The sequence below is a fragment of the Oncorhynchus mykiss genome, chromosome 2, assembly GCF_057628025.1.
Source record: "Oncorhynchus mykiss isolate SJ-2025 chromosome 2, ASM5762802v1, whole genome shotgun sequence".
Lineage (NCBI taxonomy): Eukaryota > Metazoa > Chordata > Actinopteri > Salmoniformes > Salmonidae > Oncorhynchus > Oncorhynchus mykiss.
Window position 1 is genome coordinate 81,205,530 of NC_143023.1, and position 13,218 is coordinate 81,218,747.

The window sequence follows — 13,218 nt, forward strand, 5'->3', positions numbered from 1 at the left end:
ACTCTGTGTTGTTGTTTGTGTCGAACTGCTTTGCGTTATTCTACGCCAGGTTGCAGTTGTAAATGAGAACTTGTTCTCAACTAGCCTACCTGGTTAAATAAAGGTGAAATAAACTTAAAGTGCACTGACCATCACTTGTATGAATGTATGGTTGGATCAGGACCGTTGTTAATTTAGGAAAGTGACAATTTTAGCTAGCCACCGGAGAACAACACAACAATTAAAGTTTTCTTCTGTCAATGATGTTTAGCGTGACGTGATTGGTCGGAAGCCAAATCAAAACTGTCTTCCCTTGACACTTATTTTTGGTGTACCAGGACCATTCACAGTTGAGCTCACACAGTTCAGCTCAATGCTGATTGGCTATTATTCTCTAAAAAAAATGTATCAAGGGAGGCCAAATGCTTGCTGGCTTCCCTTGCATTCAATGCTACGGGGGGCAACAATATCATGCTCTTTTTGACCAAACAGCATCAAATAGATGGGCTACTGTTTCGCTTGGATGCTTTCTACAGTGAGATACATACAGGGATTGAAGGGAAATTATGAAACACAGAGAGATGAAAGATAAATTATTTTGTATATTTTTACTTTTTTTTGTAAATGTTTTGGGGAAGCCTTACTTCCCTTGGCATCCATGAATACACACCACTGCCTAGCAGCCAGTGGAGCAGGGGGAGATTATGGCAAATTGAAAGCTTCCATTTTCTGCATGCTATTGGAGAGGATGCATTTGAAATTTAGAAGAGGCAAACTTGACATTGACTGTGCTCATGGCTAAATTTGAAGAGTACTTTGTACCAAGCCAGAACATCACGTTTGAGAGAGTTACAAGTTTTTCTCTCATAATCAGAAACAGGGAGTCAGTTTTGACCAATACTTGGCTGAGTTCATCACACTGAGCAAAATGTGTGAATTTGAAAATATGAAAGAAAGACAGGATAGTCTGTGGCATACTTGATAATGGACTCAAGGAGAGATTTCTGCTTGAGCAAGATTTAACTTTGGATAAAGCATTGAACATGTATAGAGAAGCTGAAACCAAGCTAAAGAGTGCTGAGCACAAGCTAAAGAGCTGCACAGGGATGAGACTGCAGTGCATGCAGTAAAAAGAGAGGAGCAACAGACAACACTGTACAAAACAAAAACAAGTAAAAGAGAAACATCTAAACACTACAGCTGTGTTCGAATAGACATACGGTATACTACACACTTAATGAGTATATACTACATACTATTAGTTAATTTTAGTATACTATAAAACGGAACAGTATCCTTTCAGTCAAAGGTACTAGCTCTTTGCCGGTCTACCGAAAGTTGATGTTGTTGCTATGCAACCTCTTGCTAGCTAGTTAGCATAACAAATTACTACTTAGATATTTTATGCTATGTTTTTTTTATTTAATTTAACCTTTATTTAATTAGGCAAGTCATTTAAGAACAAATTCTTATTTACAATGACGGCCTACCAAAAGGCAAAAGGCCTCCTGCGGGGACGGGGGCTGGGACTAAAGAAAATAAATAAATACAATATAAATATAGGACGAAACACATCACAACAAGAGAGACAACACTACATAAAGAGAGACCTAAGACAACAACATAGCAAGGCAGCAACACATGACAACACAGCATGGTAGCAACACAACATAACAACATGGTAGCAGCGCCAAAACATGGTACAAACATTATTGGGCACAGTCAACAGCACAAAGGGCAAGAAGGTAGAGACGACAATACATCTCACAAAGCAGCGACAACTGTCAGTAAAAGTGTCCATGATTGAGTCTTTGAATGAAAAGATTGAGATGTCGTTCGTAAGGACAGCGTAGCAAATTGTCAGCCAACATAACGTGTAAGGTAACTTATTTGAAAAGTATTTACTTTATTACATTGCTCAATTAATTAGTTGGCATAATTAGTGAAAGCAATGAATTTGTATTTGCTAACATTGGACTTCGGCTGTATATTTTCTGCCATTTTCTTAAAATCAATCTGAAAACAATGTGAAGCCACGCCCATTTCCTGAAGAATTGCATTATTTCCCTAAGGTACGGAAATAGTGTCCTCTGTTTGTATACCGTCATTTCTGGACTATTAAGCGCACCTGAATATAAACCGCACCAACTGATTAAAAAATATATATGTATTTTGTACATAAATAAGCCGCACATGTCTATAAGCCGCAGGTGCCTACCGGTACATTGAAACAAATGAACTTTACACAGCCTTTAAACGAAACACGGCTTGTAACAAAAATAATTAGGCTTTAACGAAACACGGCTTGTAACAAAAATAAATAGGCTTTAACGAAACACGGCTTGTAACACAAATTAAACAGTAGCCTACCAATAAAGTCATTGGTCACTATCTTCCTCCTCCTGTGCACTGAAACCACTGAAGTCATCTCCTTCGGTGTCGGAGTTGAATAGCCTCAGAATTGCTTCATCCGATGTTGGATCGTTTTCATTGTCGCTCTTGTCACTTTCATCCGGAGGCAAATTCCCCGCTGAACTGCCCTCAACAACACGCAGCAGTCCAGCCTTTCGAAACCCGTTGATGATAGTGGATTTTTTGACAATGCTCCACGCTGTCAGGACCCACTGGCAGACTTGACCATAAGTGGCTCTTTGCATGCGGCCCGTTTTAGTGAAGGATTTCTCCCCACTTGTCATCCAAGCCTCCCACTGAACACGGAGCGCCACCTTAAATGCACGATTTACACTGATGTCGAGTGGCTGCAAATACTTTGTTGTGCCCCCAGGAATCACAGCTGGAATTGAGTTTTGTCCTCTTGATGGCTTCTTTCACAGAATCTGTTATGTGGGCCCTCATGCTGTCCAACACGAGCAATGCCTTGTTCTTGTGAAAGAATCCTCCCGGTCGCTTGCTGTAACACTCCGTATGCCATTCATGCATTAGGCCTTCCGTCATCCATCCTTTCTTGTTGACTTTCATAACAATCCTCTCTGGAATTTTTCTTTTGGCATCGTCATGTGTTTAAAAATCAACATCGGTGGAAGCTTTTCTCCCGATGCCGTGCAGCTCAGAACACAGGTGAAGTGCGTTTTTTCATGCCCAGTTGTTTTCAGCGTGACGGATGATTCGCCTTTCCTGTTGACAGTCCGAGTGAGAGGCAGGTCAAACGTCAGAGGAACCTCATCCATATTTATGATGTCGTGCGGGCTGATGGAATGCTCCTCTATCTTTGCATCAATGAATTTGCGGAAGTTTGAAACTTTTTCCTCGTAGTCGGGAGGGAGCTACTGAAACAGACTCGTCCATACCTTGATGGACAGGCCTTTACGTCTCATAAATCTTAGACACCACGATGGTCCACCTCTAAAATTCTCAAACTTCATTGTGGTGGCGATTGTTTTGGCTTTCAGTCGGATCTGCACATTTGAAACACCTCGGCCGTCTGCTCTCTGTGTGTTGACCCAGTCTTCAAGCTCATTTTCTAGTTCGGGCCATCTACTTTTCTTCCCTCTGAAAGCTTTTGTTTTCTTTTTGCACTGAGTCAGTTCCTCACGCTGCTGTTTCCAACGTCTTATCATCGACTCATTAAGGCCAAGCTCCCATGCAGCAGCTCTATTTCCTTTTCCAACAGCCAGATCGATCGCCTTCAACTTGAAAGCTGCATCATATGCATTTCTCCGTGTCTTTGCCATGATGACGGTGACAAAATGACTACCGTAATCAGAATGATGGGAAGTTTGAGCGCGCTCGATTTACGTCATATTATGTGACGGTACTCAGTTTTTTGGCGGCATGAATCTTGTGAAAGCGGGAAAAATCCATAAATTAGCCGCGTCATTGTATAAAACGCGAGGTTCAAAGCGTGGGAAAAAAGTAGCGGCTTAAAGTCCGGAAATTACGGTACTTCATATTTTGGCAAATTTAGTACGACATCCGGAAAATTTTGGCATACTAACTATATCCATACTATGACCAATAAGCATACTATATACTCAATTCACGTCACAAATAGTACGGCTAGTGTGGGTAGTATGAGTATTCGAACACAGCTTACATGTGGAAAATGAGTTATCCACAAGCTATAAAATTTCCCTCCATATGGAAAATTGTGTAACAACTTTGGGGAAAATAATACTTTCTCAAAATTCTGCAGAGCTGAGGCTACAAAGAAAATTTTTCACACAGTCAAGGAGGAAACTGAAGAATTCTTTGTTGATTGGATATTTGCAATGCAATAAAAGCTGAATGGATTGTGCCATTGATCATGAATGAGACTATAATACCATTCAAGCTCGATACTGGAGCTCAGGTAAACCTGTTGTTGCTGGATGACTACAAAACACAAAGTATAAGGCAAAATACACCCTGTGAAGGTTACTTGGGAGAATGTACCAGTCAAAGGAAGCTGCATAATAACTTTACAGCACAAAGGAAAACAGTTCAAAGCACAGCTGCTGATCGTGGAAAAGTGTACAGCCTGTCCTAGAAAACAGTGCATGTGAAAAGCTGAATCTGGTGAAGAGTGTTTGTAGTGACATCACAGACTGAAAATGACCAAGAATAACTACTGACTGAGTACAAGGATGTGTTTGAAGGTCTCGGATGTTTAGCTGGAGAACACAAAACATGTACTGATGACAAAGTTACTCCAGTTGTGCATTCGTGCAGGAAAGTTCCATTCACACTGAGGAAAAAGATCAAGGAGGAACTTGGACTCATGGAGAAATTGGACGTCATCACAAAAATCAATGAACCTACAGATTGGGTAAGCTCACTGCCATTCTTTTTCACCACAATAACCAATCTCAGGATATGTCTAGACCCTAGAAATCTCAACACAGCCATCAAGTGAGAGCATTTGAAGTTGCCAACCAGAAAATAGATAATGTTGCTGTTTGCTGGAGCAAAGTGGTTCAGTAAGCTTGAGGCCTCATCAGGATTCTGGCAAATGAAGCTAGATGATGCAAACTCAAGGCTATGCACATTCAACACACCTGAGGGCAAGTACAGATTTCTTTGTCTACCATACAGGATTCTCTCAGCGCCAGAGGTCTACCACAAGACAATCCACATGATTTTCGAGCATATTCCAGGAGTAGAGACAATGATGGACGACATCATCGTCTGGGGGTCCACAAAAAAAGAACACAACGCGAGAGTGCTGTGCTGGAACTGACATGGAAAGTCAACCTGAAACTAAACAACGACAAATGCGAGTTTGGTGGGAAAACACTTACCTTTATGGGAGACGTACTCTCAGAGGAGGGAGTCAAACCAGACCTGAGGAAAACATCAGCGATCAACAAAATGGAGCACTCGAAGAACAAGGACGACATGAGATGCTTCACAGGCATGATCGCCTACCTTGCAAAGTTCATACCTCAATTTTCAGCACAGTCCACTCCACCCAGAGGTCTTCTGGAACAGAACAACTAATGGGAATGGTCCCATGAGCAGGAAAACTGCTTTAAAAAAGCATCTGGACTGAATGTTTTTGTTTATGTGAAAACAAAAAGAGCCACAATAGAGTATTGTTGGCCAGAAACTGTATTTCTTTGGAAAAAACAAACATGCTCAAAATATGTTTATGCCTTGCATGGCTACACAGTGATATTGCTAGCTGAAGCATCGGTTTATTAAAAGTAGTTAAACCTATGCCCTGGTTTGTCATTAGACAAAGAACAAACATAACATCACATATCCATATCTGCCATTGATAATAGAACAGTGTTACTGTAATTTAATTATACCAAGATGTTTTCATTAATTGAATTCCCTTAATCTATTTTATGAGAATTTGTACGATTCTTGTTTGCATAAAATAGACGGAGACCAGTCTTATCAATAATAGGTAACAGAATTTATTCTTGGAGCGCGCTCCCACGTTACCACGAGCAACAGTTTATATACAATAACATGACGTCATTTCATTGCTTCTAAAATGAATCTCCTCCTCCAGACCGGGACAAAGAGAACTTTAAAAGTTCATTCAAAGTTCATTCTGACCCCCTAGAACATACACAGGACACACAACAAAACTGAATTAACTTTTGACTCCTCACCATTATCGATCACCACTTAGCTGACAGAAAACATAGGAATGCACTCACTGCCTTACCCCTCCTGTCTCAGCCTCCAGTATTTATGCTGCAGTAGTTTATGTGTTGGGGGGCTAGGGTCAGTTTGTTATATCTGGAGTACTTCTCCTGTCCTATTCGGTGTCCTGTGTGAATTTAAGTGTGCGCTCTCTAATTCTCTCTTTCTTTCTCTCTCTCTCTCTGAGGACCTGAGCCCTAGGACCATGCCTCAGGACTACCTGACATGATGACTCCTTGCTGTCCCCAGTCCACCTGGCCGTGCTGCTGCTCCAGTTTCAACTGTTCCTCCTTATTATTATTGGACCATGCTGGTCATTTATGAACATTTGAACATCTTGGCCATGTTCTGTTATAATCTCCACTCGGCACAGCCAGAAGAGGACTGGCCACCCCACATAGCCTGGTTCCTCTCTAGGTTTCTTCCTAGGTTTTGACCTTTCTAGGGAGTTTTTCCTAGCCACCGTGCTTCTACACCTGCATTGCTTGCTGTTTGGGGTTTTAGGCTGGGTTTCTGTACAGCACTTTGAGATATCAGCTGATGTACGAAGGGCTGTATAAATAAATTTGATTTGATTTGATCTAAAACACCCCAGAGCTCAGTTTCGTCGGTTCAACCATAGGTTAACTACCTTATCTGTTTACTTAATCCACAACCCATTCCTTTCTTCCCAGTTGGAATGGTGTTCATTAACTTTAATTACTCCTTGTCCATGTCACACAAACCCTTCTTATGAACTCATATTGTTAATCAGATATAATAAAACTGAGTATAAGTTTACTTAGTTACAGTTCTATTAAAAATGAGAATATTGTTTTCATTTATTCATAATATTTCTAACAAACAGTGACTGTGTGTATGTGTTCACAGATGCATGAGATGCAGAGAGACCTGGCACTCAACACATATACTTAACATATCCACAATGAGGTGATTATTCATAATACAGTACAGCACAAATGTCCAGTGATAGCAACACCCTTTTCATTCCATGTGTCACTGATTAACTCTGCCTATTTCTACAGATTGACTGGAGATGCTTTTGCCAGACGGCAGCCTCAGTCTTTTGATGGGGAGACCATAATTGGGTAGATTTTATCTAACCACTTCAAACTTCAACAAAGCACCTGTGTGTCAGATATTACCGATCCTAACTGCCATTGGTAATAGAACAGTGAGCATGGTTACATGAACACAACAACATGATTATTCTGGATAGTCAGATTAATATAATAGTTTAAAATGTTAACATGCTTTGCAAGAAGAATGATTTCCCTAATACTCCTGTTTACATGGACACATCTGAAATTAGGCTACTGATGGGACTATTGAGAAATGCAGAAAATCAGCAATAAAAATAAACGTTCAACCACAGCGACCATGTTATTTTTGCAAAGACTATTTGATTCTGAGTTTGGACATATAAAGTTTGCGAAAACTATGTCTAAGCTGGATACATTTAGTTTTTCCGAACTCACTTCACTCACACAGGGAGGGAGGCCTACGCTACTGGTGCTGGCACATGCGCAGATCAAATACACAGCTGGAACGCCGATTAAACTGTTTACATGTCCTAATAATTAAAAATCATTAAACCAGGTGTTTCAATCAGGGTATGCTTACTTCCATTATGACCTTACGCCGATTAAGAAAAGCAGAGTAAGGCGTTTACATAATTAACTTTTTTATTTTACCTTAATTTAACTAGGCAAGTCAGTTAAGAACAAATTCTTATTTTCAATGATGGCTTAGGAAGAGTGGGTTAACTGCCTTGTTCAGGGGCAGAACGACAGATTTTTACCTTGTCAGCTCAGGATTTGATCTTGCAACATTTTGGTTACTAGTCCAACGCTCTAACCACCTCACAGAAACATGTATTGAGCCAGCACATGGAAACTTACAAGATGATGTGATGAAGTCCAGACTGACAGACGGGCGTAACACTGATGTCTCTGAATGGAGAGACCTGGCAATCAGCATTACAATTTTATTAGACAACTTTGACTTGTATTGTCTTTTTTTATTATTGAATTGAATGGTATCAGTCAATGTGGGGAGAGAGAACACCTGTGTGTTCTGCTCCAGGATCAGGGAACTCCTGTTGTATACGGGACACCACACAAGAAGGTATGACCACTCTGATATGTTTGCCAAGGTAGCCCCATTACCACCAGACAAAATGGCAATAGGCACAGTATCTGTATCGGCTGGGAATGACAATGAAAGGTGCGCATCGTTATATTAGCAGAACACTTCTTCTATGCTATTGTGTAAAGGGTTGTTTATTCTACATGGACCTGTTACTACATTTGAAAGTTATCAAACATTTAGTTTAGAATATCTAAATAAATTCAACTTCTCATATTACTCTGTAGGCTACCGACCTTTTGAAAGCTTACTCCGGCATCTCACCATACATTTGCCTGTAGTTATTGAACTCAACCTGCAGGTTTGTTTGTTGAGACTGAGTGGGGGTAAACAGCTGTGGGCAAGGTTCTGACAGATGGGTGTGTACATCAAACCATACCCCCAAGCCAACTCACGTTTGGCTTCTTGTCATGGCCGCCAGCATTTCTTGAGGAGTAAGACCAAAAAACTAGGTCAAATCAGCAGGTGCAGTTCCCCTTTAAGCCCCCCCCCCCAAACATGGAAATACAGGTGCCATTCTAAATGTAACTACATTCAAGTATAATATCAGGTTGATAATGCATAACAAGTTGTAATTAATTACCTCAACACTATGGTTGTTTTAAGTGTGATTGCTACATCAATCTTTGGACTGATAAATTAATGAACTCATTATTTGATTGATGATTATATATTGTTTGATTGACTGGACAATTTAGTGTCAATAATTGCTTTTAATTGCCAGAACGGCACCAGAACATCAAGATGGAATGTATTTAGAATTTTGTTCCAGGAATACGGTGCATTCAAACTAAAAGCAGACCTTACCTAACTCGGTGGAGACCCTAGGAACCTCGAGAGTTAATCAATCCTGTGAACGGGTTAGGCAATTCAAGTGTCTATACTTCAACAGCAACCTTATATAAGACATAGGTTTATAAAGTAGAGCCTTGTAAACAAAAAGGGAGCAATGTAGAGAAGGTTTACTGAACAGTCTGCTTCCTACTGTTTAGAGAGAGGCACGATTTGTTTCTGTAGAAAAAGGCAACTTTAAATCTTAGCTTCTTAACAAGCTCATCTATGTTTTTTAAATGTCAAATCCATATCAATCCAAATGCCTAAGTATTTATATGTGGGAACTCGTTCGATTGGAGAACCATCTAATGAGTGAACATGTAGTTAATCTGAAATAGTTTTGACACAGTCAGATCAACAGTTGGGACAATAGCATACATAATAGTATCATCAAACTTGTCAATAATCAACTGACTGGCTTTCTTGATGTCTATAGTATTCTCTCAGGTATGCAATCTGGTTTCCGCTCAGGTTATGGATGTGTCACTGCAACCTTAAAAGTCCTCAATGATGTCACTATTGCCCTTGATTCAAAGCTTTTGGCCAAGACCATTCCATTCTTGTTGGCCGGCTAAGGAGTATTGGTGTCTCTGAGAGGTCTTTGGCCTAGTTTGCTAACTACTTCTCTCAAAGAGTGCAGTGTATAAAGTCAGAAAATCTGCTCTCAGCCACTGCCTGTCACCAAGGGAGTACCCCAAGGCTCAATCCTAGGCCCCACTCTCTTCTCAATTTACATCAACAACATAGCTCAGGCAGTAGGAAGCTCTCTCATCCTTTTATATGCAGATGATACAGTCTTATACTCAGCTGGCCCCTCCCTGGATTTTGTGCTAAATGCTCTACAACAAAGCTTTCTTAGTGTCCAACAAGGTTTCTCTACCCTTAACCTTGTTCTGAACACCTCCAAAACAAAGATCATGTGGTTTGGTAAGAAGAATTTCCCTCTCCCCACCGATGTTATTACTACCTCAGAGGGTTTAGAGCTTGAGGTAGTCACCTCATACAAGTACTTGGTAGTATGGCTAGACAGTGCATTGTCCTTCGCTCAGCACATATCAAAGCTGCAGGCTAAAGTTAAATCTAGATTTGGTTTCTTCTATCGTAATCGCTTCTCTTTCACCCCAGCTGCCAAACTAGCCCTGATTCAGATGACCATCCTACCCATGATTCAGATGACCATCCTACCCATGCTAGATTACGGAGACATAACTTATAGATCGGCAGGTAAGGGTGCTCTCGAGCTGCTAAACATTCTTTACAATTTGGTCATCAGATTTGCCACCAATGCTCCTTATAGGACACATCACTGCACTCTATACTCCTCTGTTAACTGGTAATCTCTGTATACCTGTTGCAAGACCCAATGATTTATGCTTATTTATAAAAACCCTCCTAGGCTTCACTCCCCCTAATCTGAGATATCTACTGCAGCCCTCATCCTCCACATACAACACCTGTTCTGCCAGTCACATTCTGTTAAAGGTCCCCAAAGCACACACATCCCTGGACCACTACTCTTTTCAGTTCCCCTTAGCTTGCAACTGGAACGAGCTGCAACAAACCCTCAAACTGGACAGTTTTTTCTCAATCTCTTCATTCAAAGACTTAATCCAGATGATGTTTGTTTTGTCCTATATTTATATTGTATTTATTTATTTTCTTTAATCCCAGGCCCCCGTCCCCATAGGAGGCCTTTTGGCAGGCTGTCATTGTAAATAAGAATTTGTTCTTAACTGACTCCGCAAAATCCGAATTTTACCATTTTTAACACAGATTGACCAATGGTGTTTATACAAATAGTTAATAGAACAGGTCCCAAGTGACCCCTGTGGTACACCTTACATCAAGAAATTCAGACTTAACCCCATCAATCATGATGGCTTGAGTTCTTTCACTAAGATAATCATTAAACCATGAACAGGAGTCAGACCTCAGGCCTATCGAGGACAACTTATTCAATACAATAGCATGATCAACAGTATCAAAAGCTTTTGACAGGTCCACAAGCAAAGCAGCACATTTCATTTTAGTGTCTAAAGCAATTGACAAGATTATTAACAACTAAAGTGGTTCCTGTAATAGTGCTATGCTCAGGTCTAGACCTTGATTGGTTTACATTCAAAATACATTTCTCAGATAAAAATATTCACAGCATTGTTCAATAATTTTGTATGGATTCCACTATCATACCCTCCTTTAAAAAAAGGACTGATGTGCTCCAAGTAGAGCAAACATACAGCATTCAACAGAAAGTGTCTCTTGCACTTGAAAAGCAAAAATCTATAGAGTTGGGATGACTGCAAAAACAGCATTACCTACAGTCTGTGCTTAGTGGGGCTCAGGTAGGCCAGTGACAGTGTCAGTTGAAGGGTCCTAAAGGGATGATAGGAAGTTCCTCTCACCACAGCCCCTTGTCCCCTTAGGCCTAGGTTGTCATATGCTATTGTTGTCAGTATCGCGTCTTCTGGAGACCACCATCCCCTCAGCTATGAAGAAGGATAGTGTGCCCAGGAAGCCCACTAGCACCATGATGAGCAGCTGCCAGTGCAGTAGTAGGTAGTTACTGTAGAAGAAGGCCAGGGCTGCCATGATGGACTGGACAAGGTAGAAGACAGCGAAGGCGGGAGCGCTGTCCTCCTGGAACATGTATCCCACAATGCTCAACAGCTGGGTGTTGATGCAGCTGTCTCCCAGGCCAAGCAGGAAGCTGCACAGCAGAGCCAACTCAACACTGGGGGTGATGAAGGCCTTCAGGTTTGTACCCTCCTCTGGGGCCAGAGGGGCGTCGCTGGCGATGTTCAGGAAGATCAAGTAGAAGGCCACAAAGTGAGTGATCAGCCCCAACAGCACCACAGGGCTCCTCCCAAACCGGTTGCACTTGTTCAACATCCCAAACATGCCCCCTCCCAGGATCTCCCCAATGCCAATGAAAATGCCTGAGAGCCCAATCAGACTTTTGGCATTGTCCCCAAATTGAGTCATGGCCCCAATACACGTCCCATATACCCCACTGTAAAAGGTCAGCTCCAGTCCTGTGTATGCTATGAAGATGCTTAACAGCAGCATCTCTTTAGTGACAGACAGCTGCAATGCCTTCCTGAAAGCATCCAGAGCCTGGGAACCGAAACCTTGAGGTACTACAACAACAGAGGCACTCTCTGAGGACTCAGCCTGCAGCAGTGACTCAGATTCATCAGAGGATATGGACTTAGGCTCTGGCTTCTGGATCAGGAAGAACAGGAAGCTGCCTATCAGGCTTATGACCGTGAGAGCGATGAATACAGTCTGACGATCCTTGTCTAATATGTGAACATGGCCATGCCAGGCAAAATAAATATACATGTTCCCAAATAAAAAGCTGAACTGTAGCAAGGACCAGAAAATACCATAGTTCCTGCCAATGGTGGCGTCTGTAGAGTTGATGGTGAGTAGGTTACCCTGAGCAGTCCACAATATTGCCGCCGCTATTCCAACAACTACAGAGGCTGTGTAAAAACTCCAAGTGAAGGGTTGGATGAACGTGGCAATGTATCCACTGTATGCTAGTCCACTAAAGAACATGGAAAGTTGTGGTCCTATAACAGCCACTACCGAGGGAGCAATCAGGTTGGATGCAGAGAAAACTCCATAGATGATGGACATGCTTGTGTATCCACTCCCACTGAAGCCAGTGCTGTTGAAACTCTTGATCACAGTTTGCTCTATATTTCCACATGTTGAAAAAGCAGTGAACATGAACATAAATCCAAAGCCCAGGATTACGATGTTCAACAGTGTCTTTCCTTCTGGACTCATGTTTTTAAGGTGGCACTTATATTTTGATGATCAGCTAGCTAGTTAATAAACCTCTGAAGTGGTCCACACGCCTCATCGAGTCGGGTGCTGCACTGTCTGTCTGACGAGTCCTCGTTTGTGCAATAACAAGGTGGAGAAACCAGATGGACATTGCACCGAAACTGGCAACCTGCTGATAGTCGACAACGATAAGAAAACCGGAAAGTTGAGTGATGAGATGCAACACCACACTAGCTGGGTAGAAACAAATTACTGTTAAGGCTGCGCAAAAGTGCATCAAAACAGAGGCGCAACATCGCGAGACTTCCGTGAACGCTTGCGAAATGCTTTTCCCCCAAACGAGGTTAGCCAAATCCACGCCCTTTT

The 13,218-nt window shown here is 41.6% G+C and overlaps 1 protein-coding gene across 1 annotated transcript; it reads right to left on the reverse strand.

Annotated features, from left to right (window-relative positions):
* Nucleotides 1-5,820: 5,820 nt before the first annotated feature.
* LOC110497492 (UNC93-like protein MFSD11) lies at nucleotides 5,821-13,192 on the reverse strand. The gene has a single exon (XM_021573625.3). It carries the CDS (start codon nucleotides 12,850-12,852, stop codon nucleotides 11,491-11,493), a length of 1,362 nt encoding a protein of 453 aa, XP_021429300.1. The 5' UTR covers nucleotides 12,853-13,192; the 3' UTR covers nucleotides 5,821-11,490.
* Nucleotides 13,193-13,218: the final 26 nt, after the last annotated feature.